At 49.1% G+C, this 27,520-nt stretch overlaps 10 protein-coding genes across 10 annotated transcripts; 5 read left to right on the top strand and 5 right to left on the bottom strand.

Moving 5' to 3' along the window:
- Nucleotides 1-207: 207 nt before the first annotated feature.
- Nucleotides 208-1,669, bottom strand: M431DRAFT_511032 (hypothetical protein). The gene is made up of 3 exons (XM_024919586.1): nucleotides 1,403-1,669; nucleotides 1,159-1,344; nucleotides 208-1,086 (listed from the first exon to the last, which is right to left on the bottom strand). Exons 1-3 carry the CDS (start codon nucleotides 1,649-1,651, stop codon nucleotides 379-381), a joined length of 1,143 nt encoding a protein of 380 aa, XP_024771554.1. The 5' UTR covers nucleotides 1,652-1,669; the 3' UTR covers nucleotides 208-378.
- Nucleotides 1,670-1,925: 256 nt separating this feature from the next.
- M431DRAFT_511031 (hypothetical protein) lies at nucleotides 1,926-2,175 on the bottom strand. The gene has a single exon (XM_024919585.1). The coding sequence runs from the start codon at nucleotides 2,168-2,170 to the stop codon at nucleotides 1,982-1,984; it is 189 nt and encodes a 62-aa protein (XP_024771553.1). The 5' UTR covers nucleotides 2,171-2,175; the 3' UTR covers nucleotides 1,926-1,981.
- Nucleotides 2,176-5,533: 3,358 nt separating this feature from the next.
- M431DRAFT_498155 (hypothetical protein) lies at nucleotides 5,534-7,719 on the top strand (the record flags this gene model as incomplete). Its single annotated transcript, XM_024917668.1, has 7 exons — nucleotides 5,534-5,562; nucleotides 5,839-5,867; nucleotides 5,991-6,119; nucleotides 6,251-6,628; nucleotides 6,697-7,119; nucleotides 7,208-7,432; nucleotides 7,502-7,719. The coding sequence occupies 7 exons, from the start codon at nucleotides 5,534-5,536 to the stop codon at nucleotides 7,717-7,719; spliced, it is 1,431 nt and encodes a 476-aa protein (XP_024771552.1).
- A 76-nt stretch (nucleotides 7,720-7,795) lies between these two features.
- On the top strand, nucleotides 7,796-9,004 carry M431DRAFT_539620 (hypothetical protein; the record flags this gene model as incomplete). The annotated part of the gene is made up of 2 exons (XM_024921050.1): nucleotides 7,796-8,299; nucleotides 8,370-9,004. Exons 1-2 carry the CDS (start codon nucleotides 7,918-7,920, stop codon nucleotides 9,002-9,004), a joined length of 1,017 nt encoding a protein of 338 aa, XP_024771551.1. The 5' UTR covers nucleotides 7,796-7,917.
- A 384-nt stretch (nucleotides 9,005-9,388) lies between these two features.
- M431DRAFT_92558 (hypothetical protein) lies at nucleotides 9,389-11,062 on the bottom strand (the record flags this gene model as incomplete). The annotated part of the gene is made up of 1 exon (XM_024924375.1): nucleotides 9,389-11,062. The coding sequence occupies one exon, from the start codon at nucleotides 11,060-11,062 to the stop codon at nucleotides 9,389-9,391; it is 1,674 nt and encodes a 557-aa protein (XP_024771550.1).
- A 913-nt stretch (nucleotides 11,063-11,975) lies between these two features.
- On the bottom strand, nucleotides 11,976-12,806 carry M431DRAFT_91916 (glycoside hydrolase family 12 protein; the record flags this gene model as incomplete). Its single annotated transcript, XM_024924308.1, has 3 exons — nucleotides 11,976-12,052; nucleotides 12,120-12,340; nucleotides 12,397-12,806. 3 exons carry the CDS (start codon nucleotides 12,804-12,806, stop codon nucleotides 11,976-11,978), a joined length of 708 nt encoding a protein of 235 aa, XP_024771549.1.
- Nucleotides 12,807-14,292: 1,486 nt separating this feature from the next.
- On the top strand, nucleotides 14,293-16,634 carry M431DRAFT_19056 (hypothetical protein; the record flags this gene model as incomplete). Its single annotated transcript, XM_024913200.1, has 4 exons — nucleotides 14,293-14,529; nucleotides 14,985-15,163; nucleotides 15,242-15,471; nucleotides 16,463-16,634. Exons 1-4 carry the CDS (start codon nucleotides 14,415-14,417, stop codon nucleotides 16,632-16,634), a joined length of 696 nt encoding a protein of 231 aa, XP_024771548.1. The 5' UTR covers nucleotides 14,293-14,414.
- A 1,796-nt stretch (nucleotides 16,635-18,430) lies between these two features.
- Nucleotides 18,431-18,764, bottom strand: M431DRAFT_92095 (hypothetical protein; the record flags this gene model as incomplete). Its single annotated transcript, XM_024924327.1, has 3 exons — nucleotides 18,431-18,529; nucleotides 18,587-18,674; nucleotides 18,727-18,764. 3 exons carry the CDS (start codon nucleotides 18,762-18,764, stop codon nucleotides 18,431-18,433), a joined length of 225 nt encoding a protein of 74 aa, XP_024771547.1.
- A 1,006-nt stretch (nucleotides 18,765-19,770) lies between these two features.
- Nucleotides 19,771-20,629, top strand: M431DRAFT_511024 (hypothetical protein). The gene has a single exon (XM_024919584.1). The coding sequence runs from the start codon at nucleotides 19,804-19,806 to the stop codon at nucleotides 20,419-20,421; it is 618 nt and encodes a 205-aa protein (XP_024771546.1). The 5' UTR covers nucleotides 19,771-19,803; the 3' UTR covers nucleotides 20,422-20,629.
- Nucleotides 20,630-21,967: 1,338 nt separating this feature from the next.
- On the top strand, nucleotides 21,968-27,223 carry M431DRAFT_92541 (hypothetical protein; the record flags this gene model as incomplete). The annotated part of the gene is made up of 4 exons (XM_024924371.1): nucleotides 21,968-22,054; nucleotides 22,147-22,518; nucleotides 22,581-26,813; nucleotides 26,873-27,223. 4 exons carry the CDS (start codon nucleotides 21,968-21,970, stop codon nucleotides 27,221-27,223), a joined length of 5,043 nt encoding a protein of 1,680 aa, XP_024771545.1.
- Nucleotides 27,224-27,520: the final 297 nt, after the last annotated feature.

The following is a 27,520-nucleotide window of genomic DNA, read 5'->3' as shown; positions in this document are numbered from 1 at the left end:
AGGGGTGTCAATATGTTTTACAACACATCCATCTCGTAACACACTATTGATGCTCAGTGCTACTGTCACTCTTTCCGAGGCAATGATATCGTTCTGACTGCAGCTTCAAGGTGGTAATTGGAATGCCAAGGAACGAAACTCTGTGCTGCAGCAAATGACGCGTATGGTCTAACTCGATAGTCACAGTATAATACGTAATGAAACAGGTCATATCAATAAGCACGGCATCGTCGATTCAAGCTAAGCTAAGCTTTATCTACATCGAAAGGAATGTTCAACCCCAAGTCAGTGCCATCATCCCTCAGCTAGTCCGATAACTCTCATGTAAAACATGCTTGCGTGCTCTGCTTCTTTCTTTCATTGGCTTGCCTCCGTTGCTTAACCGGAGGGGTTGCCGTTGAAGGCAACAGCGTTAATGGTACCAGAAGGGACACCAGAAAGGAGGCTGCGGCCTGCAAGCGCCTGGATACGCGAGCAAAGTGCCTGGGGGTCTCGGGGACCCTCAAGAGCAAGAAGATAGGCACCAAGGCCAACAATGTGGGGAGTTGCCATCGAGGTACCAGAGATGGTGTTGGTTCGTCCGCTGGGCCAGGTGGAGAGGACATCCTGGCCGGGGGCAAAGATATCCACAACCGAGCCGTAGTTAGAGAAAGAGGCTCGAGCATCAGCAGAAGTCGAGGCACCGACAGTGCAGACAGTGGGCTCAGAAGCAGGAGAGGTGTTGCGAGCATCAGTACCATCATTACCAGCAGCGACAGCCAGGAAGACGCCGGCGTCGATCAAGGCGGCGGCAGCAGCGTTGACGGAAGCGGTAAAGCCACCACCAAGAGACATGTTGGCGACGGAGCCGTTGGGGCAGTTTCGAGTCTGCGCGTCGTCGGCAACAAAGTCCATGCCCGCAATGACGTTGGCGAATGTACCGCTTCCAGAGTTGTCGAGGACCTTGACGCCATAGATCGAGGTCTTCTTCGCAACGCCATAGGAGCGGCTGCCAATGGTGCCAGAGACGTGGGTTCCATGGCCGTTACCATCAGTGTCCTGGCCTGAAACAAAAGTCCTAAGGAAAGTAGCACGACCCTCAAACTCCTATATAAAGCCCCTTTGTCAGCTTCTGGTGATTTCTCATGTTATCTTCCTTAAATTTCGAGCTTCACGTACGGGGTGAGTAGCATCAACTCCAGTGTCGATGATATAGGAGCAAGTTCCCGCACCAGCACTGTCATCGTAGACATAAGTGGTGCTGCCACGAGCCTTGTGGGAAATACGGCCCAGGCCCCATGGAGCGCCAGTCTGCGAAACAAAGGCGTTCACCTTGACAATCGCATCTTGCTCAATGTACTCAACCTGTTTAAAAGCATTGTAAGTAACTACGCCTTTGTGTTTAAGATGGACTTATACTTACATCAGGGTGGCTACGAAGAACTTCGAGTGTCTCCTGGTCCAGAGTTGCGGCGAAACCCTTGAAGACATGCTGGTAGACGTGGTGGGCGTCTGAGGCAATCTTGGTAAGAGTCTCATCAACAGCCTGGAGAGAGCTGCCATCTTTGAACTTGACAATGTACTGATCAGCAACAAGGCCGTGCTTGCTGGTGGGAACGAGGAGAGGAGCAGGCGTTGCTCGCTTCTCGGTGGCTGGGGCGGCCAGCACCATGGGAAGGATGGAAAGAAGGACGGACAACCGCATTTTGAAGGATGGGGATTGAGTTCTTGTTCTAAGAGTATGGCTTGTGAGAAGGCACTTGGAGACCGGATCTTATGTCCTTGAAGCTTGTGTTGATGATCCAAGGATGAAGAGAAGAGGCAATCATCAAGACTCTCACGTCTATTTATGTGTTTTCCATGAGCTCGATATCTTGATGATGGATAGCATATTGTTGCCGACAATTCCGATAATCCAGAGGTTGAGTTCGAGCCTTCGAGCCTTATCTTCATCACCTTCCTGGTCTGGAAGCTCTGTACGAGCTCAATCCGTATTGTAACACTAAATACTTCTCCCCAAGAGACCAATAGTCAATAGACTATGATGGTTTGGGAAGTCCACCGATGCTGCATGGCTATCTATTGGCGCCAAGGCAAATTGCGAGACTGTCAAGACAAAAGTACGCATGTACGATGCTGTAATTATGCTGAAAGCAGACCATCCACGACAGCTGTGATAATGTTGGGGCATCTTCCAAGAACCTCTGTGGTCCTTCGATGGCGAACCCAACAATGAGTGAGCCTAATATTCAGATAGACTGGTCTTTGGGAAGCCAAAAATGACGATACTACCTCAGTGGCCGTCACGTTGGCACATCAGACATGGGTCTACTTTGTCATACAAGGCACTTCCATGAGCTTTTCTGTATTAGCATTAGGATAAAGAAGCTTATAGAACATCATGATATACTCTCGTTCATATCACGCTTCTCGGTGTTGTATCTAAAGTTTGGATGCAACACTGCCTATCAATACGAGCCAGCAGACCCCGAGTCTTTGTAATCATGATGTAACTCACTTATTATAGGTCTTCCATGGCCAAAAAGCCATGCCAGATACTATCGATCTCCATCTGCATGGAGCTTTGTAAGAGGACAGCTTTTGGGTACCAATGTCTCAATAGCCAGGGGATATTGCGTATCTAATGCTAATGAACCGCACACACGAAGTCACAACATGCCAAGAGAATCATGAACGACGTGCAAGAAGTTGCGATCATTGCCCTTCTTCTCCATGCAATTGGCTGTTTTACAGGGTGGGCTAGGAATCATACGAAAGGGGGGGAATCTACGACCCCAGCTTTCATCTTCTTATCGCAGAATAATGATCATGCTCTTACGATCAAATACCGCCGGTAGAAACCGAACCAACCAAGATGCCAACTTCATTTGAACGGCAACGGCATCCGCCACACCACCTCTTTGTGATTGATAACTACTGTGGTGCAGCAGCCACTCCAAAAGCACGCGGTCGGATATTTGAAGAATATCCGAGGGGTGTGGCCCCCATCCTCGCTCCGCCGCCCATATATTCATGCGCAAGCGTTGTCCCACGCTCTACAGCTTAAATTCTGAGAAGGTCTACAAGATTCGTACCCATGATAACATTCTCTGCTGGTTGCTATGTCCATTAGTCAACAAGATGATGTAGTTGCGTGCCATCAGATCCGACTTGCGGGGCATACTGATATCTGTCATAATGCAGACCACACAGGACAGCATGTGAAGAGACCAGACCCCTAGCTGCAAATAGCGGCATTTAAGTCTCCGAAAAGAACGTTATACAATAAAGTTGTAGTTGTTGGGCACGTCAGGAGGGGCTGGACAAGATGAGCTTCCCGATGGAGATGAGAGCCGTTGATGGTGGGCGATCTTCGAAATGGCCTTCCTGTTTGACGAGCTCGCCGTTATCTGATTCCAGGTACGCACCATTTCGAGAAGTGTAGGGTCGGGAATTTAATATTGAATTATACCGGGACTCCGAGACGGGAGGGAGAAGCCGAAAGGGTCGCCATCTTATGGCTTGTCCAATGGAATAGACTCTGTATATCAATATATTTGTATCGCTGCAGCATTTGGCTGTACATATAAGTTGCAGCGCTCATATTTCTCCCAAATGAAGATACATCATACTATCAATGAGTAACATCCATGTACCGCCGCGTCGTGCTCCATATGCTCCCCGAGGGTGTCAGTCTATGTGCTTGACGCCGGTACAGTTCATGCAGAATGACATCCAACCTCTTTGTGATAATACGAACTGAGTGCTTTTAAAGGATCTTTTGCACAGCGTGTCAGTAAAGCGGAGGATACGGGGTAGCTTGATTGGCTGATGCAGTGCGTTCTAGCTGTGTTGTAACCTCATCAATGCTACCATGCGATCCAACTTTCGAGTTCAGTTCCATTATGAAGCGAGCTAGGAGACGCCCACGCGTATAGCCGCGCTCAGTACACATGCACCCCATCTCTGCCCGTGGGGTACTTAGGGGATTTATTAACCTTGCGATTGATGCTTGTTCAGAACCATAAATAAATAACCTTACTTGCAAGCGATGGAGTAAGGATATAGTCGTTTGGCAGGGCCCCTCACCGTTCACTACGGATACAGTAAAGGGTGAAAGAGCCATATTGCCAACTTAGCGAAACAGAAATAAATTATCGGTAGCAATATTGATGAGCAGCCAATTGCAAAAGGGACCATCCTTTAATACGGGGTAGCTTCCGCGTCTTTCCTTGGGCTATTGGGCCTATCAGTCAGTCACATCGTCGCATAAAGTCTCAGATTGGCGGCTTGGCTGCCAAGAGCCATAGATAGCGACGCGAGAGGATAGAGCAGAACGAAGCGACAACTCATTGACGAGATTGTTCGGTTAACTTCGGCATGTTGCACAAAAGAGAAATACACCACCAAATGGGAAATCCGAGGTATGAATGCCTCCGTTTGCAGGTTCTTGTCTGCATGAGAAACCTTGTACTTTACCCACAAGATGTAACCAAAGAATGTTCCCCTCAATCCTATCCTACTCGAGTCTCCGCAATGCTTGCTACGCGAGATCTGTTTCGTCGTCCTATTGAAGTCGGCGTTGCTTCATAACTATCAAGGTGATATATAAGGATGCCAAAAAGGGCAGGTCAATAATGAGAGAAGCGAGGTCGACGATGATACCCCTACTTATACCAATTGCCTATTCTGAGGGCCTTAGATAATATGCGCATCTCGTTAAAGAAACAACATGAGCACGTGGGTATTCACATTTAGGAGCCTGATAGTGGTGCACGTGTAAATGATTCGGGGTCTTGTAGCACAATACTTTGATGTATCACCCCTCCAGCAGGGATTCGTGCGTCATGCGGTGCAATTTCGTTATTGTCCCTCGTTTCACTGCATAGCAGAAAAGATCACGACATTGCATCTGATGTTTGTAGGGTAGCAGAAAACGCATAAGAGTAGCATCGTACCCACGTCTTCAACTGTTCGAGTTTGACTGCAAATTCAAGGGATAAAATCCTACAGAAAAGACTATATGCGGCATTCATGTCAAATTTATGGATCGAGATAGTAACGCCTTGTGTATTTGCCAGGTTGTTCGCCAGGGGATGTATCGTACAGACAGACTAGCAACATCAGAGTGCTATTATAAACTGGCCAAACCTAGAGTCAGCCACGCATTTATGCAGATACCAGCAACACCAGATCTCTACTGTGCGGCTAAACGGTCGATCGGCCCTAGACGGCTCCAGACTCTTTAGTGCGCAGTCTAGACAATTATGAGAAGACGCCTATTCATAGTACGTAGACGCCTGTTCATGGAGGTTTTCTGCATCCTGCAGCAGACGCGCCGCTTTCCACCTCTATTTTTACTACTGTCTGCTTCCCCGCAAAAGCTATTCAATCAGTTACAAACGTCCGGTGGGCCACTGGTTGATGTAAATTCGGTTTTGTGCCTTTGTCTACCTAATCAACCACTTCCCAACTGACAAACCCGTGAAGAACGTGGTAGATCAAGACTAGGGGTGCGTCAAATCATCACATCTGTGAATACCATCGAGAGCCAATGCCTCGGGCATTGAATATAGCAGGTAAGCGCTGGGTTGTCGAACAAGACGCTAGGTTCGGCCCATTCCTTTGCTCCTTTGCATCTGAGTGTGTACATACATGCATCCTGATATGCGTACTGTCGCGTATGCAACGGTGTGTGTGTGTGGACATGTTATCTTTGCATCGACTCCCCTGCTTCCATACCCTGCCTCTGTTACTCTTACTGACCTTGTGGTATCATAGCCTGGTAAGCAATGATTCTTCCTTCAGACTATCGACGCCAGTGTCTAATCACATCTGCCGTCGGCTTCTGCTTAACAGCGATACGTGCAGGCAGCGCAAAGTAAAATGTGAGTAGCACCGAATCTTGTCAGACCCCCAGGGCTTCCTGTACACCCCTAACTCTCAGAATATTCCCTCGCCCTCGTTATACACGCCATTGGAATGACTGACATGTGCCCCTTTTCTGACAGGCGACGAGGCAAGCCCCATTTGTGGCCAATGCACAAGATCAAGGAGATACTGCGCGCGTCCACAAAAATCATCTAGATGGCTGGCATATCATCATCCATCAGAACCAGCTGCTGCTGCTGCTGCTAATGGTGCGTTTGGTCAACCTGAAGTCTTTTTATACTTTCTCAAAACTCACTTGCTACATCTCCCCGCAATTTCCCGCCTCCCCGGATCTCAAATATCTCGTCTTCTGAGCTAACTGAGCCGCTACATTCCGTAGGAGCCGCTGGAAGAACCAGATTTCCATCTCCCGAGAGTCCCCGAGATGCTCTTGAGCTGCCAGATGTGGCTTGGTATTTTCACAACTACATCACGGAGCTGGCAAAATGGTACGACCTTGGAGATGCCTTGCGTCAATTCGCCACAAAGGTGCCGGAGCTGGCCCTGGACGAGCCACTCCTTTTCAGCGCCGTGGTTGCATTATCAGCTGAGCACCTGTGCCAGACAACGGGGCCCAAGATTGCAAGGGAAATGGCTGGATTCTACCACAGCCGTTGTGTCGCCTACCTCATCAAGCTGGATGAAAAGAGCGAGTTGCTGACGAATGGCGTCGCGCTAGCAGCGGCCTGCTTGTTGCGGTCGTACGAGATTCTCGATGGTGAGCCAAGAGAATCCATTGGAAACAGATGCAATTGGGGTTCCAGTACCTAGGCTAACATGGATCAGAGGACATTGACCCCAACAGACATCTCAGAGGCGCATACTCGCTGGCATCATGTGAAGGCTCCATTGCAGGGAGCCCCCCGGAAAGCCTCCTCGCCGCCGGATTTTGGAACTACCTTCGGGAAGACATCACTTTTAGCTTGTTCGAGGGTTGCCCATTGAAGATGGACGTGACTGGATCCGCCGCTCCGAGATTGACGAATGGCCACGATCAACTCCACTCCATTTCGCTCATACTCGGTCAGATCATCAACAAGGCCTTTAGCTACCAGATCTCAGCAATTGAGTGGCGGCAGTTCGTTGGAATGGTTCACGCCTGGCTCGATGAGATTCCACAGCACGTCAAACCATTCTCCAGAGGCCGGTCTGTGACTTTGTCAACAGTTGGCGAATTACCCAGCTTCTGGTTTCTACAAGATTTTCACGGTATGTCATATATTGCAGGCTTTCTCCAACAACTTCAACACTGCCACTGTGGGTATGTTGCTGATACTCGGGTTTGATTCGCATTTAGCATCTGCGAGGCAATACGCTCTTGTCTCGCTCTCCATCCTCGCCGTATTAGCACCGCCAGACCAGCTTTCATTACTTCATTCAGTGGCAAACGATGTCGGCATTGTCGGTCATGAAACAAACAAGGAGGAGCTGCTAGATGCTTATGCCCTCGCAATTTGTGGGATCGCCTTCACAACCAACATACCTTCGGTGATTGTAAACTCTTTCGGCCCTATTGCCTACTGTAAGTGGCCCGCCACAAAAATCCATATCCACCCCTTCGTTCTCCATCTGACGATACAAAACTTCCTAGGCGGCAAGTTCATACGGTCCGAGCAAGCCAGACAAGAGGTAATCCGCCGCTTAGCAGCGTGTAAACGGCCTGTCGGATGGCCCGTCGAACGCCTGATCTCCAGCCTCAAGAACTCATGGGCAGCAGCAGGACTCCCCGAGCTGGAATCTCCAACTTTTTCTGGGGAAGCGGGGCCGAGTCCGGGTCTGCTTAGCGACATGTCCCCCGCTTCGTATTGATCCAAGTGAGCATGATATCCCGAGCTCGGGTTTCAGTATAGCATCACTTACTGCGGCCCCATGACTGGGAAGGGAGGGTATAAAAGTGTAAATCTTTGCATCAATGCATGAGCGCCTTATCTTTTTTCAAAGCCCTTATTAAATTGATTTATATCAGAAAACTGCCTGCTATCAGATACCACCCATCACAAAGTTACGATGCTGGCAGTCCGATTTCGAGCCCCTCGACTCCATGTCATCAGTCGGGGTCTGGCGACAGTTGCTTCCGCGGCGAAAGCTTCGCCAGCTCCAGGTCTTCACTGGCCTGCTGTGGTGCGCCCAAGTGCCAGCGAGATAAAAAATGCCAGGCTTGACGAGCGCAACCTTGAAAAGGCCGTGCGACACATCCATCAAGATGGTCTTGTGGTGATTGAGGATGTCGTACCGCATGAGGACATTGACAGCCTCAACGCCAAAATGGTCCAGGATGCCCGCGTGCTTCAAAATATGGGCGGAAAGGGGCCGTTCAACTACAACCAGGGAAACTTGCAGCAAGATGCGCCCCCCGTTGCTGAGTTCTTTTATCCATCAATATTCACGAGTAAGATAGACCACTTGATAGGACTGGATCCGCGAAGAATCGCTTTCTAACCGTTCATTCTCCCACACAGATACCGTTGCTACTCAAGTCACCTCAGCTGTCCTCGGCCCTCGACCCAAGTGGACGTTTTGCTCTGCCAATTCGGCCATGCCTCCCCTCCCCGGTGCCTCTCCTCAGCGACAGCCGGTGCACTCAGATGCCGATTTCGCTCACCCAGCGCACCCATTCGCTCTTGTTGTCAACGTACCTCTGGTAACAATGACACCGGAGAATGGCTCGACAGAACTCTGGCTGGGAACACACAAGACAGACATTTCCTTTCAAGAAGGCGCACACGGAGAGCGAGCAAGTGGCCGAATCAAGGAGAACTTCTTACGTGAGCGTGAGGCCGTCCGCCCACCCATTCAGCCCATCGTGAAGAAGGGATCAGTCGTGTTGCGAGACCTAAGACTGTGGCATGCCGGTATGCCCAACCCATCTGAGCAGGTCCGGATCATGCTCGCCATGATTCATTTTGCACCATGGTACCGAAATCCCATGAAGTTGCAGTTTGGAGACAACATGAAACCAATCTTGGAAAAGCTCGACCAAGAGGGCAAGTTGGGACTTGAAGTTCCCATTGATTGGGTTAGCTCTGAGGAAGCGATGAAGTCGTATCTGAACCGTGGGTTCGGGAACAGCTATGACTTTAACCAGGCTCCTTGAGCACGCTAATTCGGCTCGCGCTGTATTCATGTAATTAGCCTATGTACAAATCCTGTAATATACTAGTATCGTATCTTTCTCGAATGGACAACAGTGGTAGCACACAGTCATAGCCGTTTAAGCGGCTGGACCTGCGCTAATAATGCACAGTTGATAATAGCTTCACAGTAGCTTGGTGGTAAGAGGGCGCAGCCGGTATTATTACCAGATACCACTTCGCATTCCAGAGCGCTCGTAGACAAGGCCAGCTGGGTTCTTCTGCTGTGAAGCGATCCGCGCCCACGATATCGAGAATCAGCGAACCATAGGCAGATATATAATGAATATTTTAATATTATGACAGACAAATTATATGTAAATGGCCCCTCTGTCAAATTCTCCGACTTAGGCAATCCAGAACCAGATCCTCTCCAGGAAATTACGTGGCACTGGCTTGACCCACGTGGATTCCAGTCTATCAATCTCAGCTTTCCCTGACCAGAGATCCATCTCTGCCAAACCAACAAACTTTGTCTTCTTGACAAGTTTGTAGCCGAAAAACAAGCACAAGAAGATGGGAATGTCGATATATGGCGGGATGAACGACTTGGCACTGAATCGGCCGGGGAAGAAGCAGTCGAATCCATTGAAGAATGCAATAACAAGACAGAAAACAATGGAAAAGTAGCCTAAATATGGTTGGAATGGGGCCTTGAAGGGTAGAGTATCACGGTCGATACCGTTGTATCTGAGGGCGTAGTAAAAGCGGAGGTACATGAAAGACACGCTGGCCCAAACGATGAGCGTGCTGACAGCACTCAGGTTGCTGATCCAGAAGAAAACCTCGGCGGACTGATTGTTGACGTTCAGATAGACGAGACAGCTCAGCGCCGTGGTCAAGGCCACACAGGCATAGGGCACACCAAACTTCTCATACTTGAGAATTGCAGGAGCTTTGCCGTCCAAGGCAGCCGAATAGAGGACTCTGGTGGAAGCATAGAAGAATGAGTTGCCAGCTGACCAGGCAGAAGAGAGAACAACTGCGTTAATAATATGCGGAAGGACCTTGATGCCGGCATTCTTGATCGCAATAACAAACGGGCTGGCACCTACACCCGGAGCAGAGCTGTTGATAGCATTGAGCAGGGAGGGATCTTCAGATGAGACACAAAGGCCAACGAGGAAGATTGAAAGGACGTAGAAGATAAGAATACGCCAAAACACTCGTCGAACGGAGCGCTTAATGTTTCGTCGCGGATCCTGAGTTTCACCTGAGGCAACCACCACAATCTCACTGCCACCGTAGGCGAAGGTGGCTGAGATAAAGACCTTGAAGAAAGCGAGGAAGCGCCCTAACGCGCCATCTTCCAGGTAAGTATTCATTGGGCCAGGATGGTGCCAGTATCGGAAGCCGATTCTATCGCCGGATGGAGAACCACCCAAAGTGATGATGAACATGAGCAGGATTAAGCCAACGATGGTGGTCAACTTGATGGCACCAAACGCAAACTCAGCCTCTCCGTAAATGCGTACCGGCAAGCAATTAATGATGACCATGGCAGCAAAAAAGACAGTGATGAGCGCAGCCTTGGGCACATCGTTTGGCCAAAAGTCGACAATGATGGCACAGGCAGACACCTCGATGGGCACACCAATAGCAAACTGATACCAATAATTCCATCCCAGCGTAAAGCCAAGCGCCGGATCCACAAACCGTGAGGCAAAAACCGGCACCGCACCTGGAATCGGTAACCAGGCTGCCATCTCACCCAGGCTGTTGATCACACAGTAGAGGTTGAAGCCCGTGATGATGTAGCATATAAACGCAGAGAGCGGACCCGCCAAAGAGAGGACCTGTCCGCTACCAACAAAGAGGCCTGTGCCAATAGCTCCAGAGAGAGCAAGGAACTGAACGTGACGAGCTTTGAGTCTACGGTCAAGAGTGCCGATATGCTGTTGCTCGTTTTCCGCTTTTTGAGTATCATAGTTGTCGAAGGCGCTGACGGGAGCAGCAGCAACAGAGATGGTATCCTGGGCTTCGACATCGCCATATGGCGAAGGCTCTGCCTTTTTAGCCATGGTTTGCGAGGCTGATCTCGGAAAACGGCAAAGAATCCTCAAGATGGAGCTTTGATGTTGGATCTTGAAACGATGGGATCGACATTGCCGGGGGTACAATATATATAGGCAATACTACAGGCACAGGGACTTACACGAAGGATGCATGCGCACAGAGACCACGTCGGGTCCAACCCGCAATCGGAGACCTTTATCAGCTCTAAACTCGAATCTCGCCTATCAATGCATAAGATCTTCACATCGGCCAACTCATGTAACCTCAAAATGCGGGCTATCGTCGTCGTCCCTCACATGTTCTCTGCTTCCCCGCAATCTAATGGTAACATAAGCGTAGCTCTAGATTAGAGACGTTGGACAAGGCACCGCGCCTAAAAGCTTCGTATAAGCCACCTAGGTACGCTAAACCTGGATTCCCCCGCGGAAAGACTTTGCTTCAATTTTTCCGAGTCTCGTCTGTTGTACTAAAAGGCTTGGAAACACGTTCATGCATCAACCATAGACTCAAAGCAGGAAAGGCGGCGGGCGACACGAATGCACGATTGTGACTATCCGGGGTATAACGGGTAACATAGGCCAGCCTACGTGGGGGAATGAATAGCCATTTTGTGGACCAGCAACTGAAGAGGAGGAGTCAGCACTTGGCCGATCATTTTGGAGCCATGGCCATGCCGTTCTCGGGCTGTAGATTGCAGATCCACCGTCCGGTTGAATTACTCGGGGTTCGGTTCAGTGCGGCCGAGTTGTTATTTGCTCGTTGACGGCCGTCTGTTGGATGCCGATATCGTGGCATGTCGCTCACGGTATCAGATGATTGGCTGACTGCATACTAGTAACCATAAGGAGGAGCAAATAGATACATTCGATTATTTGAGCTAAATAGTATATACTAACTGCGCTTTGTAACACGTCTGCCTTAGTTGATAGATGCGGTCCAGGAATTTACGTTCAGCGTCCCACTGCCTGTAAAAGGCTCAGTACCAAATTGGTAACCTATGAGGTATATGGTTAGTATGATCGCAAAGCATATTTGAGTAAAATGAATATGAAAGCCACATACTGAGGACATATTGGCTTGATGCCGGGTATCCTTTGTTGTCTCGTAGATAGTTGAAGAAGTTCTTCACATCTCCACTCCAATTGGTGACAGTACTGGGGGCCACAAAGCTATAGACTTGCATGGCTCCGTTGAAGCCATAGTAGAGCGTCCAGCTCTGACCATTGATGGTCACCGTGCCCTGAGCAGATCCGATGGGGCCAATGTCTCCGTATCTTGCCAGCCTAAAAACGAATTTGTGGTTAGTCAAATATCAAGAAAGGTGGTCTCTAAGACTTACCAGATCATGAGCTCGTAATCCCCAGAATAAGTGACATGGTTGGGATTTGACGCAGTGAAGAGATCATAAGCTACATCGGCGCGAAGGTTGCTCCCCGTGTAGCTCCAGCTAGCAGTGGTCGGCATGCTGCCGATACTGTTGACAATTCTCTTTTGGGGAATGGCGATTTGGACATTGGGATAGGACTTGACGTTGTTTTGGCCACCAGACCACTGCCAGTCTGCATGCCAGGAAGCAGCCGAGTTGAGTGAGTTTACGGTGATGCAGCCGAAGCCACTACCGGCAGATTGCCCCCAGAGATTGTTGCTGACTGAATAGCCATTGCCACCAGAGAACACTGCATACTGTTCGCAGCTGGTCTGAGCTACGGCCACAGGCAAGATAACAGGTAAGATCTGAAGGAGCTTCATGGCGACTCTGTGATTGGCGTCGTAAAAGAATTTAATGTGGTGATCTTGCTTTGACCCCTGGAGATTGAGGAGACGTCTGTGACGAGAAAACCGATCCAAGCCATCTTATATTTGTAAAATACGTCAGTAAATCACACCTTTCTGTCTGATGAAGGCGTAGCATTTCTAACAATTTGTACTGCCTATTGCGGTATGCCGAAAATTAATATATTCATCGGCCAAATATAAATTGTACCGAATCCTTTCTCAAGGCCTAGCATAAAAGGGAATTTGTTACATCTGATTGAACAGGACGATAATTAGGCTGAATTGTGTCTGGAACGATGTTACGAAGATATATATCTATATATTAACATGAAAATATCCGATGTATTAGCCCGCCTTTGACTTTCCTAATTGACTTAATAGCATCTACTTGAAACTTGAGAGATTTAGATCTCTAAAACTAAAGGAGGACTGAACTGTCTATGACATACGCACCATCGATGAGATCTTAAAGGGACGAGCTTACATTAGGTGGTGACATGGCAATGTAGCCTAGTAACTAGCAGAGTAATCATTATTGAACAGAGCAAATAATTATAAAATTACGCTTGTTCCTTCACTCATAGAGATATTCTAAAAAAAAAAAAAAAAAAAACCCAAAGGAGTTGGAACGGGAATGGCTTCATGCCAAATTACGGCCAACATGGGATGGACATTGGAACAAAATGTATCTTACAAGCATAATTAGGGTATTTCGTAGTATAAAAACTGACACATTGTCATTGCTTGAAACGTATTAATTAGGTACAGCCACGGCTGTTGATTGGATGACATCAAATAAATGTCTCCTCTAATTCATAAGCTTATTCAATGAGTCTTCCTATTTTCACAGTAGCATATTCCTATTTTCACAGTAGTAGCCCATGCCCGTACTAAAATTAATACACCCACACCACCGTTCCCAGTAAACCACACCAAATTACAGTATAACACCCTGGCGCATCACGTACTTAGCGAAAAAACACAATACAAGGCTCTGACTTCGCGTTTTTTCAGCCTTACCGTTGAATATCACGATATTCGATATCGCAATTTGCATCGCAATAGCTTCCTCCCTAGGCGACGATCCCCTTGACCCGCCGCTGCCGTCAGAGCTTTCCCAGGGCGCCGGCCTTGATGAGATCAGTGCCTTCTTCCCGTCGTCAGACGTGCCGGCGCCGGCAGAGGCACCGGCCGCTGAAGTTGAGGATGGCTTTGACCTCGAATAGCCGCAAGTCTATGAATTTTATGATGAAGGAGTGACAATCCAGACTAGAGACGATATTAAGTATCCGCCGCCGCCTTTGTACACTGAGAGGGCATCGCAGCCGCCTGTATACGCGCCAGGAGCGTCACAACAAGCCGAAGACATCGCAGAGGCGTTACAGCAAGCCGAAGAGATCATAGACGCCTAATATAACGCTGTACCGCCGTCGGTAATGTATAACTCGTTTAAAGATCTCTTCAGCTTCTTACAGACGTTCCATCGCTATAACGGCGCCGCCCTTCGCACCGAGAAAAGCGCTAATCCGCAGGTTATCAACAGCACAAAAGTCCAAACGTATCGTGCCCTTATCTGCGACCATGCCGGCACTTAAGCTTCGAGAAGCACTAGGATCCGACGATCTTCAACTCAACAGACAGGATACCTTTATAAAATTACGGCAACAGCGAAGAAAAGCGCCAACTAGAAGTGGTCGTACCGCGTTATCTATAATAAGCACAATCATCCACCGTCTCTTAACCCTTCAGCATATAATATACATCGCCGGCGCACCCCAGCCCAGCAACAACAAAAGCAAGACTTAACGAAGCACCGGGCCCTGCCCGCGCGCAAGATAATAGAGATCTTAAGAGACTCCAGCGCTGCTGCCGCTAAGCCTACCTTCTTTCATCAGTCAGACATATATAATAACAGGCAGAAGATCAGGATCGAGGCACTTAACAGCTTATCAGCAACTCAAGCGTAGATCAAGCAGCTTAAAGATAACGAGCTTCGTCACTATATCAAGTTTAATACTAACAACAAGGTCGTAGGCGTCTTATAGACCTATCCTTAGTCAAAGACGATGTAGCATTAGTTCCCGGAAGTCCTTAGCCTTAATAATACATATAAAACCAACCGATTTCACATATATCTCTTCGAGGTTATAGGCATCACGGACCAGAAGTCAGTAGCCAACTTCACCTTTGGCCTCATTAATACAGAGCGAGAGGACGGCTTTCTCTGGCTATGCAAACGACTCGAGGAACTTCGTCAAGACCTTCATATACCGGCGCCGACTGTAATAATCACAGACAAGGAAATAGCGCTCAAAAACGCACTCAAGGCCGTATTTCCTAGCGCCCAGCAGCAGCTGTATATATATTACGTTAACGCCAACATTAATACGAGAATTCAATCGAAGTAGAAGAGCGAAGACGGCGGCAGCAATGACAAAGCTGACGATAACAAGCCTGAGGTTACTAAAGGCGACAAAGACCTCCTCAGGGCTCAAGCTTACGCTAACAACGCTGCCGTTAAAGTTAACGATAACCTCGCCGCCCGCGCCGCCGAGCAAGAGATTGCTGAGCGTGGCTGCGCTGCCCTGCTGCCCGCCGCCGACCCCCAGTCTCGCAAGGGCATATTCCGCACCTGGAAGTAAGTTATCTATGCTAAAAACAAAGACGGCTTCCACTAAACGTAAGCAAAGATAAAGGCAACTTACGGTACCAAACAAAACCACATCTTACGGTATATCTCAAGGGAATATATACCGTAGCGGGAGCAGTAGGCTCGCTGCTTTATTAAACAATATTACAACTTCGGCCAGAGAGTTAATAGTCCCGTCAAGACGGCTTATAAAAACGTAAAATCGTTCCTCATCACCGGCACAAGCAATCTCTTACACCTTCACAACGCTATCGCCTTAATATTGCAGAAGAAAAAGCAAGATTACAATCAGAAGGCGGCTAAGATGCAAATGCGGCAGCAGCAGCGCTTTATCCAGCAGCAGGACTAGCTAGGCAACATCCCGATAACCGTCAGCTACGTCGCCGTTAATCTCCTCGCACAGCAACATCGCCTGGCCGTAGCCGCAATACCGTCAAGCCGCGGCCTAATGCCTAAGCCGCTGAAGCCTTACACCAGCAGCTTTATACAGCAATACGCACTCCCTTACAGCCACACAATCTTCAAAAAGTTAGAAGACGGCGAGGCCCTCAGCAAGGAAGATATCCACCCGCAATAGTAGCTAACTAAGCCTTTAGTAAGATTTCCTCTTGTTTTCTATAGAAAAGCTACTAACTGCTTAGTTCTAGGACATTAACGAGCCCCTGCTTCAAATCCGCAACCCCAATATTATCCAGAACCTCCGTAGCCAGCCTCGCCTTCTAAATAACGAGAAGATAACGGTGCCGTTAGCACTAATGGCCGACGACGATAAGGATAAGGCTCCGCAGCCGCAATCATCGAGATCAATACAGCAACGGCAGCCTAAGCAGACTCCACGGTTACATCGCCTCAAGCGGCGTGCAAAGCCAAGCGCACGCCGCAATCTATCGTAATTTAAAGTTACAGGCTCGCAGAGGTCGTCATAGGGCCGCAGCCGCGGCCGCAGCCGGGGAACTTCGTCACAAAAAACTACAAGCAGCCGGTCGCAAGGAGGAAGGAGGGTATCTACGGCACGGCTTGCAGCAATTGCTGCTGCTGTTAAAGAGGCTAAGGACGAGGACGAGGACGAGGACGAGGCTAAGGACTGTATTAAGGTTATCCCGGCCACCCAGCCGGGCAACGACGATGTTAATAAGCTTGCCGGCATGTAGGGCGTTGTGTAATCAATTTAAGGCATCAGGAAGCATTAGAGGGCATTGGAATCGCATTTCTGGAAGGAATTAATAGTCAATAGTTATACTAAGTGTAATTTTGTATAAAGATATCGTTTCCCAGTGCGTTACACTGTATTTTAGTATATAGGTGTAGCAATTGCAATTTGGGGGGTAACTCTAATGTATGGTGTAGAGTATTACTGTAAAAATAGGAATATGCTACTGTGAAAATAGGAAGACTCTATTCAATTTGCCGATTACCCTGGCTTTACTCCGAGTGGCTACATCGAATGCAACAATTTACGTATATTATTCCGATGTACTTCCAAACGATCAAAATATCTCCTTAACATGGGATTGGCCATTGAGAGAATTGCACTAATCTCATGAATCAGCTTTGTAACGTGTTGCTCCAGATCGAACCCGCAGCACTCTAGTTGACAGCGCAGAGCTTCAAGGTCTCGAAATCCTCGTTCATAGTGTATAAAGCAGCTTTATGCTTTCTTGATGTATTTACTACTGTTTATGCCAAGCCATTACGTGACTCTTACTAGCATCCCTCAAGATTCACGAATGGGCATACTCAAGGCACACTAGTTGGCCAAGAGCGGCAATAGAGCGCTTACAATAGCCAGAATCTCATTACTACCACACAATTACGACATTAATCTTAGAGCCAATTTGAGGCTAATAGCTTAAAAATATGAGGAATACTTTGCCTTCTAGGCTATATACCATTAATTCAGGCTGCACAGATTTGCTATGCTTTCGGTATCAACAAGCTCATGCATATAGAGAAATAGTCTCTCGATATGTACATGCAATACGCAATGGACTGGTCTCATACGAATATCAAATTGATATATACCTAAGTACAGATAGCTATCTGCGTATCTCACAAATTCTCCAAAGTTCACCAATTCAGACGAGAAAGAAAGAAAGAAGTCATGAGTAAGAATGAGAGACCCCATTCTGTGGGTTTCCTGGCGATGCTTCTTGCAGGCAAGCTGGCATTGATTGGATACGAGCGACAAAAGAGGTAGCAACTATGTATTCCTCGAAAAGTGAGGTCTGAAATGCCGTTAGATTAAGTTGAATGCGGTAGTCCCCAACATTTTTCCCGGGGGACCACACTTGGGAGGCAGTGTTTGCGCCTTGGACATGACGAAGATTCACTAAAAGAGTAGTCACAAAAAGCCTGCAGCTACATACTTGAGAGAAACATACAGATACTTACAGTGACCAAAGATTTGAGCAAATGGCAGTTAACGAGCCGTGGTAAGGCAATGATGAACGTGGGGTTGCCCATTGCCAAGGCAAAATTCTTAAAAACCACACGAGATTTGGCAATCGAAATAGGAGACCCTCGTAGAATTGTTTATAATATGTATAAAAAACGCCTGCGTAATTTTGGACGGCATCAATAGCCTTTCTTAGAACGATGCGATGATACAAGACTCTTGAACGATACAAAGATGATGCTTCAACAACCAAACGGGCAATTGTTGTGTTCTGCGTTAGTCCGTTAAGAAATTAAACGTTATGGCGGAGTAGGAAACAATGATGTACTTGATCGTATTAAGTAATATATACCTTAGTATTGGATCGCTGTCACAGACAACCATCACCACACCAAAGGTTTATCGGAAGAACTTTACTGTTCGTGATCCAGTTCAACAAATACAGGGTTAAGTAGTCTGTATTAGAGCAAAATTGCTAGTGTATGTTTATCTACAATAGGAGATAATCTCACCGTCTACCAGTGAATCCGACACTAGAGTTTCGATTATACATCACTGCAAACCACCCTTGCGGCCCGCCTCTTGAGCTTTCTTGCTTCCGGGCTCAAAAGATCCTCCAGAGGCCCGGCCGCCCTTGGACGCAATTTCGCGCTGCAACAGTTGGGTTAGTCACAATGTCTTTCCACTCTGTCTCAACTGCCAACAAACCTGCTTGTCAGGATCCATGGAAGCAAAGCCGCCCTGGTGACTCGCCTGTCCACCCTTGGATGCAATCGACTGCACTTCCTCCTTGGGGCTAACAATAATTGGTCAGTGACATACTTTTGAAACTGCTTTTGATATCATACCGATTGGCAAAGTTTCCGGGGTTAGTGTTGTCCGACATGGTATCTGGGTGCGCTTTGGTTGCTATTGTAAATTGTATTCAATGAGTAGATGATAGGAAGAGTATAAACATAAGGAAACCTTTGGAGAAAGCACGGTATTTATACTTGATTTCCTCCACCTTTGACTTCAGATACTTTTTGTTTTCTCTCTTCTTTTTCTCGACTGTCGTCATTGGGTATTGCTGATTTACCTCCGAGGTCACTCCCATGTGATTCCGACTCTCGGCCGGGGCCGATACAATCATCATCTCTATCCACAATTGATCCATACTGTCCTGCTTCTAGCTTCACTGTAAGAATCGGTTAAGTTCTTCGATTTGGCCAATAATTCGGAGCTAGGTCAGACTACATTGTGGCACAAATAGCCATAAGTCGTTGTAATAGGTAGACATATGCAGATAACCATCAGGGTTGCTGTGGATATGTATCAATGACGCCAGATGTGGCTTTACTACATGTAATATTGACATTGTAGGATTCTGAATGATGTAAACTCTCGGGGTAGATACCCCAATGAATAAAGTAAATTGGAAAAACAGAATCTCACAGACGGAAAGTCCTCGATTGATTACATCATTGGCACACTTTAGGTGTAAAGACATGATATAAGGCAAAGTACAATTGGTAGTGGAAATATTGCCGGGTAGTAAGAATTGGCTGTGCTAACTCGTAGTGTATTTTGGTTTGGTGACTATTACTTGTACTCCGTATTGCAGATGCATCTACTCGGGCTCTCCTCTGGTTATTAGAAACCAATGTTAGTAGGAAAAAAGTATACAGCTACGTATGCACTATCTATTATACTGTTACAGAGATGGTAATTTGGTCAACATTACGCTGGCTTGATGGGCGACCATATAACGGACGCTGTGCTCTGGCGGTAATAATGCTGAAAAGATGCTGACTAATGGCGTGAAATCAGCCGGCAATCGACAATGCAAACGAAAAATTGGATAGAGTTCCATGCCCTTTCCGTTTGCCCCCCCCCCCCCCCCCCCCTTTTCTGAAGAACTCCTTGGATATGAATCTTCTTGGGCAATGAACAGGCCACGCAATCATCAGCCTCGACCCTCTGGACAAAGCCAACCCCGAGGCCGGGGCCGGGGAGGGAGATCCTCAAACTCGGGTCGACGGGCACCCGGGACGCCGCAGCAAGCAGCTGGGACTGTTCCAACATCTAGACAGGTGGTGCCTGGTGCTGCAGTTTTTATCATTCTGAAGGAAGACCAGCCGACGGGCCGGGAAACGCAAGGAGTCGTCCAGGATGTTCTCACATCGGGAGATCATCCTCGCGGCATCAAAGTCAGATTACGGAACGGCCAAATAGGTAGAGTGCAAAGGCTTGATGACGGGTCCTCAGAGCCATCAAATGGGACAGCGTGGGCTCCGAGCCCTTCGAATTTGTCGAACTCAAGATTCAGCAGCCGGTATACGGACATCAGAAATGATGACGACTTTGAGTATTTGGAGGGGCCGCCGCCGAGAAATCTGGCAGACTTCATGCCGGATTTAGACCCACCGACAACCAGCACATCTTCTAGTGAAGCCGGAGGTGCTCGCTTAGATGAAGGCACGGCTGTTTGCCCGATTTGTGAGGCGTTTGAAGGAGACGAGGCTGCGGTTACGCACCACCTGGAACGAGAACACTTTGGATGAGCTAGGATTTTTTTTAACCCATTAACCAATGTCAACCGCCTCTTCCTATGACGATGAAGATCTAGTTCGGCGAGATTTGTGGCGTATATGCAAACTGTGTTGGGTGGAAACTATGGCGTTGCAGGCGTTAACGGTCGACCTCTTTCTCTCTTCAAGCCAGCGTTAATCTAAATATCACTAAAATTAAATCCATACACATAGAGACTAGGATTGTGCACTTTTATCATGTGTCAATGATGCAATAGTGTTTAGAGCATCTACCTCAAGTCGAAGTGATATAATGAGATAGTAGCCTCATCCTGGTGATGGTGATTACTGTACGTGAATCCCACGGGTTCATGGCTTTAACCCAGCAATGAGTGTGCTCATGGGTATCCGCAGCCGTGCATGATCCCAATCGCAACGGGCATGTCGCTTTGATCCGTAAAAGCCGGGAGACAGACCGGGGTGTCTGTATTTTTAGCAGGCAGGATAAACAAGGGTGAAACAAAGTGAAACCATGTTGCAGCCACTCTTCAGCACTTGATAATAATGGGCATGAAATTACAATAAGCAGTCTTGGGAATGCATGATTAGAGGCACGCTGGCTGTCAAGAGGTAATAAAGAGTGACGATGTCAGCTGGGCGCCCTTCCAGGCAGTCGCTTTTCACATCAATTGAGAATGTCGCTGCCTGGGTTCTTGTTCAATGGCTGATTGTTTGACGAGAAATTGCGCTGACCTGGCTGCCGCTTAAAAAAAAACTGGGGAGCTCAATAATGCAAACTGCCGCGTGTGAGCTGAGCCTTGTCAGGCAGGCAAAGGAAATTGACGACAATTGCCCATCCCACCACGCGTAGATGCTGCACATGGAGATGAGAATTATAGAGTAGAGTAAAGTCTTAACACTACTAAGCTATCATTTTGCATTGTTATTTTCTCGCTGCAGCTCAATTGCTTGCATCTTCCCATCCAGAGCTCCCCCTGGCCGCGATTCACTGTCAATGACATTCACGTGCGGCCTAGCGTGCCCGGAGCGGATCTTTGGTGCACCCGCGCGCTGCGATTGGCCGGCCCGGGTCCTCGCTCCTCCACGTAATCAGTCCTGCCACCTTGCTGCTTTTCTTTTGTTGACGACGGGACCAATTCACTGGACCAGTGCAGTTGCAGTGGGCTGTTGCTGCTAACAGGTAATAGTCTAGCAAGTTAATGCGAGGTGACCTGCCACTTCTCCTTTACCCTCACCAAAACCAACCAAATCTCTCCTCTTTTCGCCAATCAACCCTCCCCATCGCATCGGCAGGGCATCATCGCGACTCGCCTGCTGCCGCTCTTCCTTTTTCTTTTTCTTCGCTTCGATCCTTTTTTCCCGTTTTAGTCAGTCCGTTTGTGCCGCTTGGCGCATGGAAGCTGTCGACGGCCTCTCCATCCGCCCCTCGAGCCTCAAGCTAGCTCTCCCCAGCCTCAACACCGACTCTGTGAGCCGCGGCAATTTCGACAGGCGGCTTCCCTAGGAGTACCGAGTCGACGACGGCCCATACTATCTCATTCTTGGCTTCACTGGCGCAATGGCGCCTCTACCCATCAAGTTCCAGGAGCTGGTGCAGCTCAGCAGCCTGGGCGTGGACACGGCCTCCATCGGCTTCAACTCCTGCGTAAGTCCAAGTCACTTTGTCTTCTCTATTCTTTGCTGTGCTTTCTCTTCAAAACAACATGCTGACTCACTCGTGCCGTTGCTCCCAAACAGACACTAGAGTCCGACTCCTTCGTTTGCATTCGGGAGAAGAAGAACGAAGCCGCCCAGCCCGAAGTTGTCATTGTCGAGCTCAAGAATGGCAACCACGTAACGCGCCGGCCCATCAAGGCCGACAGTGCTGTCATGCACTGGAACAAGCAAGTCATTGCCCTCAAGGCCCAGTCCCGGACCCTCCAGATCTTCGACCTTGAGCAGAAGAAGAAGCTCAAGTCCTGCACAATGAACGAGGATGTTCAGTTCTGGAAGTGGATCAGCGAATCCACTCTGGGCCTCATCACAACCAGCAGTGTCTACCACTGGGATGTCTATGAAGCCGCCCAGGATGCGCCCGTCAAAGTCTTCGAGCGCAACGCCAACCTCAACGTGCGTCAATCTACCCGCTTGTATTTCCCTCTCCCCCCTTCCCAACTAACGCAAAATGATAGGGTTGCCAAATCATCAACTACCGAGTTAACAGCGATGGAAAGTGGATGGTGGTCGTGGGAATCTCCTCTCAGCAGGGCCGAGTGGTTGGTGCCATGCAGCTCTACTCCAAAGACCGTGGCATTAGTCAGGCCATTGAAGGTCACGCTGCTGGCTTCGGCACCTTGAGACTGGACGGTGCTCCTCAGGACACCAAAATCTTCAGCTTTGCTGTCCGCACAGCCACCGGCGCCAAGCTGCACATTGTCGAGGTTGACCACCCAGATTCGAACCCAGTTTTCCAGAAGAAGGCTGTCGATATCTTCTTCCCCCCCGAGGCCACAAACGACTTCCCAGTCGCTTTACAAGTCTCACAAAAGTACGGTGTCATCTTCATGGTCACCAAGTACGGCTTCATCCACTTGTACGATCTCGAGACGGGCTCGTCAATCTTCATCAACCGCATCTCTAGCGAGACCATCTTCACCAGCTGCGCTGACGATGAGTCTTCTGGCCTTGTGGGTATCAACCGCAAGGGTCAGGTCCTCTTCGTCACCATCGATGATACCACCATCATCCCCTACTTGCTCGAGAATCCCGCCAACACAGAGATTGCCATCAAGCTGGCCTCAAGAGCTGGCCTTCCTGGTGCTGATAACCTTTACGCGAAGCAGTTCGATCAGCTCTTCAACAGCGGAAACTACCTCGAGGCTGCCAAGGTTGCTGCCGGCTCACCCCGCGGATTCTTGCGTACGGCCGACACGATCGAGAAATTCAAGCGCCTCCCCACCCAGCCTGGGCAGATGGCTATTACACTGCAGTACTTCGGAATGCTGCTCGACAAGGGCGCGCTGAACATGCATGAAACACTCGAGCTGGCCCAGCCTGTGCTGCAGCAAAACCGAAAACACCTCCTCGAAAAGTGGTTCAAGGAGGGCAAGCTGGACTGCTCCGAGCAGCTCGGTGACATGGTGCGCCCGTACGATGTCAACTTGGCCCTGAGCATCTACCTCCAGGCCAAGGTCCACCACAAGGCCGTTGCTGGCCTTGCCGAGACTGGCCAGTTTGAAAAGATTCTTCCGTATGCTGCTCAATCCGGATACCAGCCCGATTATATTCAGCTTCTCCAGCACATCATTCGAACCAACCCCGACAAGGGAACTGAGTTTGCCACTGCTCTCGCCAACCACGAGGGCGGCGCTCTGGTTGACCTCGAGCGAGTCTGCGATATCTTCCAGTCTCAGGGTATGGTCCAGCAAGCCACTGCCTTCCTCCTCGATGCTCTCAAGGAGAACAAGCCTGAGCATGCTCGTCTCCAGACTCGCCTTCTGGAGATGAACCTGATGCACGCTCCTCAGGTGGCTGACGCTATCCTCGGTAACGACATGTTCACACACTTTGACAAGGGTCGAATCGCCCAACTGTGCGAACAGGCTGGCTTGGCCCAGAAGGCTCTCGAGCTGTATGAAGATCCCGAGGCCATCAAGCGTGTCATTGTCAACATTCCTGGCAGTGCCAACTTCAACCCTGAGTGGCTGTCTACCTTCTTTGGCAAGCTCTCTGTTGAGCAGTCTCTGGACTGTCTCGATGCCATGATGAAGCACAACATTCGCCAGAACTTGCAGTCCGTTGTCAACATTGCCACAAAGTACTCGGAGCTCCTCGGTGCTGTGCGCTTGATTGATCTCTTTGAGAAGTACAAGACTGCCGAAGGTCTCTTCTATTACCTCGGCAGCATTGTCAACCTCTCCGAGGACCCTGATGTCCACTTCAAGTACATCGAGGCTGCTACCAAGATGGGCCAGTTTAACGAGGTGGAACGCATCTGCCGTGACAGCACTCACTACAACCCTGAGAAGGTCAAGAACTTCTTGAAGGAAGCTAAGCTGCCCGAGCAGCTGCCTCTCATCATTGTGTGCGACCGTTTCAACTTTGTGCATGACTTGATTCTGTTCCTCTACCAGAACCAGCAGTTCCAGGCCATCGAGGCCTATGTCCAGCGTGTCAACCCATCCCGAACTCCTGCCGTCATCGGAGGATTGCTCGACGTTGACTGCGACGAGAAGATTATTAAGGACCTTCTCGCCACTGTCGATGCCCAGCAGGTCAACATCGACCAGCTTGTCTCCGAGGTTGAGTCTCGTAACCGCTTGAAGCTTCTGCTGCCCTTCCTCGAGGCCACTCTCCAGGCTGGTAACCAACAGCAGGCTGTCTACAACGCTCTGGCTAAGATCTACATTGACTCCAACAACAACCCCGAGAAGTTCCTCAAGGAGAACGATCAATACGACACCCTTGTCGTCGGTAAATACTGCGAGAAGCGCGATCCCAACCTGGCATACATTGCCTATTCCAAGGGCCAGAACGATCTTGAGCTTGTCAACATCACCAATGAGAACTCCATGTACAGGGCTCAGGCTCGATACCTGCTCGAGAGAGAGGATACCGAGCTCTGGCGCTTTGTCCTCAGCGAAAACAACATCCACAGGCGATCAGTTGTCGACCAGGTCACCGCAACTGCTGTTCCCGAGTCCACCGATCCCGCCAAGGTGTCTGTTGCCGTTTCCTGCTTCTTGGAGAATGACCTGCCTCTGGAGCTTATTGAACTTTTGGAGAAGATTGTTCTTGAGCCTTCTCCGTTCAGCGACAACCAGAACTTGCAGAACTTGCTCATGTTCACTGCTGCCAAGGCTGACAAGGCCCGTGTGATGGACTATGTTCACAAGTTGGACAACTACAATGCTGACGAAATTGCGACTGCCTGTATCGATGTCGGTCTCTTTGAAGAAGCCTTTGAGATTTACAAGAAGGCTGATAACAAGTCTGCCGCTGTCAATGTCCTCGTTGAGCATGTTGTCAGCATTGACCGTGCTCAGGCATACGCTGAAGATGTTGATCTTCCCGAGGTCTGGAGCAAGGTTGCAAAGGCTCAGTTGGATGGTCTTCGTGTTTCCGACGGTATCGAATCATACATCAAGGCTGAGGACCCCTCTAACTACGCTGAGGTGATTGAGATCGCCACGCATGCTGGAAAGAATGAGGACCTCGTCAAGTATCTCCGTATGGCTCGCAAGACTCTTCGGGAGCCAGTCATTGACACGGCTCTTGCCTTCTGCTACGCAAGACTCGAACAGCTTTCCGAGCTAGAGGACTTCCTGCGCGGAACCAATGTCGCCAACATTGAGGAGTCTGGTGACAAGGCCTATGAAGAGGGCCTGTACGAGGCATCCAAGATCTTCTACAGCAGCATCTCCAACTGGGCCAAGCTGGCCACCACCCTTGTGCATCTCAGCGACTACCAGGCCGCTGTCGAGTGCGCTCGCAAGGCCAACAACATCAAGGTGTGGAAGCAGGTCCACGAAGCTTGCGTTACCAAGAAGGAATTCAGACTTGCCCAGATTTGCGGTCTCAACTTGATTGTCGATGCCGAGCAACTCCAAGAACTTGTCAAGGACTACGAGAACAACGGATACTTTGATGAGCTCATCAGCCTCCTTGAGCAGGGCCTGGGTCTTGAGCGTGCCCACATGGGCATGTTCACCGAGCTGGGTATTGCCCTGTCCAAGTACCACCCCGAGCGTCTTATGGAGCACATCAAGATCTTCTGGTCCAGAGTCAACATGCCCAAGATGATCCGAGCGTGCGAGGAGGCTAATCTGTGGCCTGAATTGGTTTTCTGTTACTACCACTACGATGAGTTTGATAACGCTGCTCTTACCGTTATCGAGCGACCCGAGAACTCATGGGATCACCAGCAGTTCAAGGAGATTGTGGTCAAGGTTGCCAACTTGGAGATCTACTACCGTGCCATCCGATTCTACGTTGAGCAGCATCCGTCTCTGCTCACTGATCTCTTGGCTGCTCTTACTGCCCGTGTTGACGTGAACCGCGTTGTCAAGATGTTCCAGAAGAATGACAGTCTGCCACTGATCAAGCCGTTCCTCTTGAACGTGCAGAGCCAGAACAAGCGAATCGTCAACGAAGCAGTCAACGACCTGCTGATTGAAGAGGAAGACTACAAGACCCTGCGTGACTCTGTGCAGAACTACGACAACTACGATGCCATGGAGCTGGCTGGTCGTCTGGAGAAGCACGATCTCATCTTCTTCCGCCAAATTGCCGCCAGCATCTACCGCAAGAACAAGCGCTGGGAAAAGTCCATTGCCCTGTCGAAGCAGGACAAGCTCTACAAGGATGCCATCGAGACCGCTGCCATTTCAGCAAAGAACGATATTGTCGACGACCTTCTCAGATATGTATGTTGCTCTCCAAAATATGTGTGCTTAACTTGACAATGACTAACGTGTATATTTAGTTTGTTGACATTGGTCATCGCGAATGCTACACTGGCATGCTGTATGCCTGCAATGACCTCATTCGACCCGATCTGGTCCTTGAGCTCTCATGGCGCAACGGCCTCAACGACTTCACCATGCCTTACATGATCAACATGTTGGCTCAGCAGACAAAGGAGCTTGCACTGCTCAAGGCTGACAACGAGGCACGCAAGTCCAAGGAAAAGGACCACGAGAAGACTGAGGATAACACGCCCATCCTTGGTGGCGCTCGACTCATGATCACCGCCGGCCCAGGTGGAGCCGCTCCTCCAGCTCCTTATGGCCAACCTAATGGCTTTGCGCCACAACCTACTGGCTACAATTACTAGATGCGTGTGCCAGTGTGGTGCTGGGTCGAGACGCAGCACGTTTATTCCTTAAAATGTAATGCGTAATCATTATTTTCCGCTACGGCATAGCTAGCTGTTGTTCGAGCGAGAGATATGGATAGTTGGAAGGGCGATATAGGATTGATGATATGTGAGCATCTTTTTTTTTACACTCCTTCATCAAGAATCATGATGGTTAGAGATAAAGAAAAAGGATCATGGTCTGGAGGAGGCGAAGGATCTTGGGCTCAGAGTCTCGTTAATCACGAGCTCTCTTTTTGTTTTTTCACTATTTCC

The sequence above is a fragment of the Trichoderma harzianum genome (assembly GCF_003025095.1).
Source record: "Trichoderma harzianum CBS 226.95 unplaced genomic scaffold M431scaffold_11, whole genome shotgun sequence".
Classification (NCBI taxonomy): domain Eukaryota; kingdom Fungi; phylum Ascomycota; class Sordariomycetes; order Hypocreales; family Hypocreaceae; genus Trichoderma; species Trichoderma harzianum.
This window is presented reverse-complemented; position numbering and strand designations above follow the sequence as displayed.

Excerpts from the sequence above, each read along its gene's own strand:
- M431DRAFT_511024 (XM_024919584.1), top strand. The coding sequence starts at position 19,804 with ATGAACAGGCCACGCAATCATCAGCCTCGACCCTCTGGACAAAGCCAA.
- M431DRAFT_511031 (XM_024919585.1), bottom strand. The coding sequence starts at position 2,170 with ATGCCCCAACATTATCACAGCTGTCGTGGATGGTCTGCTTTCAGCATA.
- M431DRAFT_511032 (XM_024919586.1), bottom strand. The coding sequence starts at position 1,651 with ATGGTGCTGGCCGCCCCAGCCACCGAGAAGCGAGCAACGCCTGCTCCT. Across the intron at positions 1,345-1,402 it reads TTCTTCGTAGCCACCCTGAT|GTTGAGTACATTGAGCAAGA; the intron begins GTAAGTATAAGT and ends GCTTTTAAACAG. Across the intron at positions 1,087-1,158 it reads GAGTTGATGCTACTCACCCC|GAGTTTGAGGGTCGTGCTAC; the intron begins GTACGTGAAGCT and ends GGCTTTATATAG.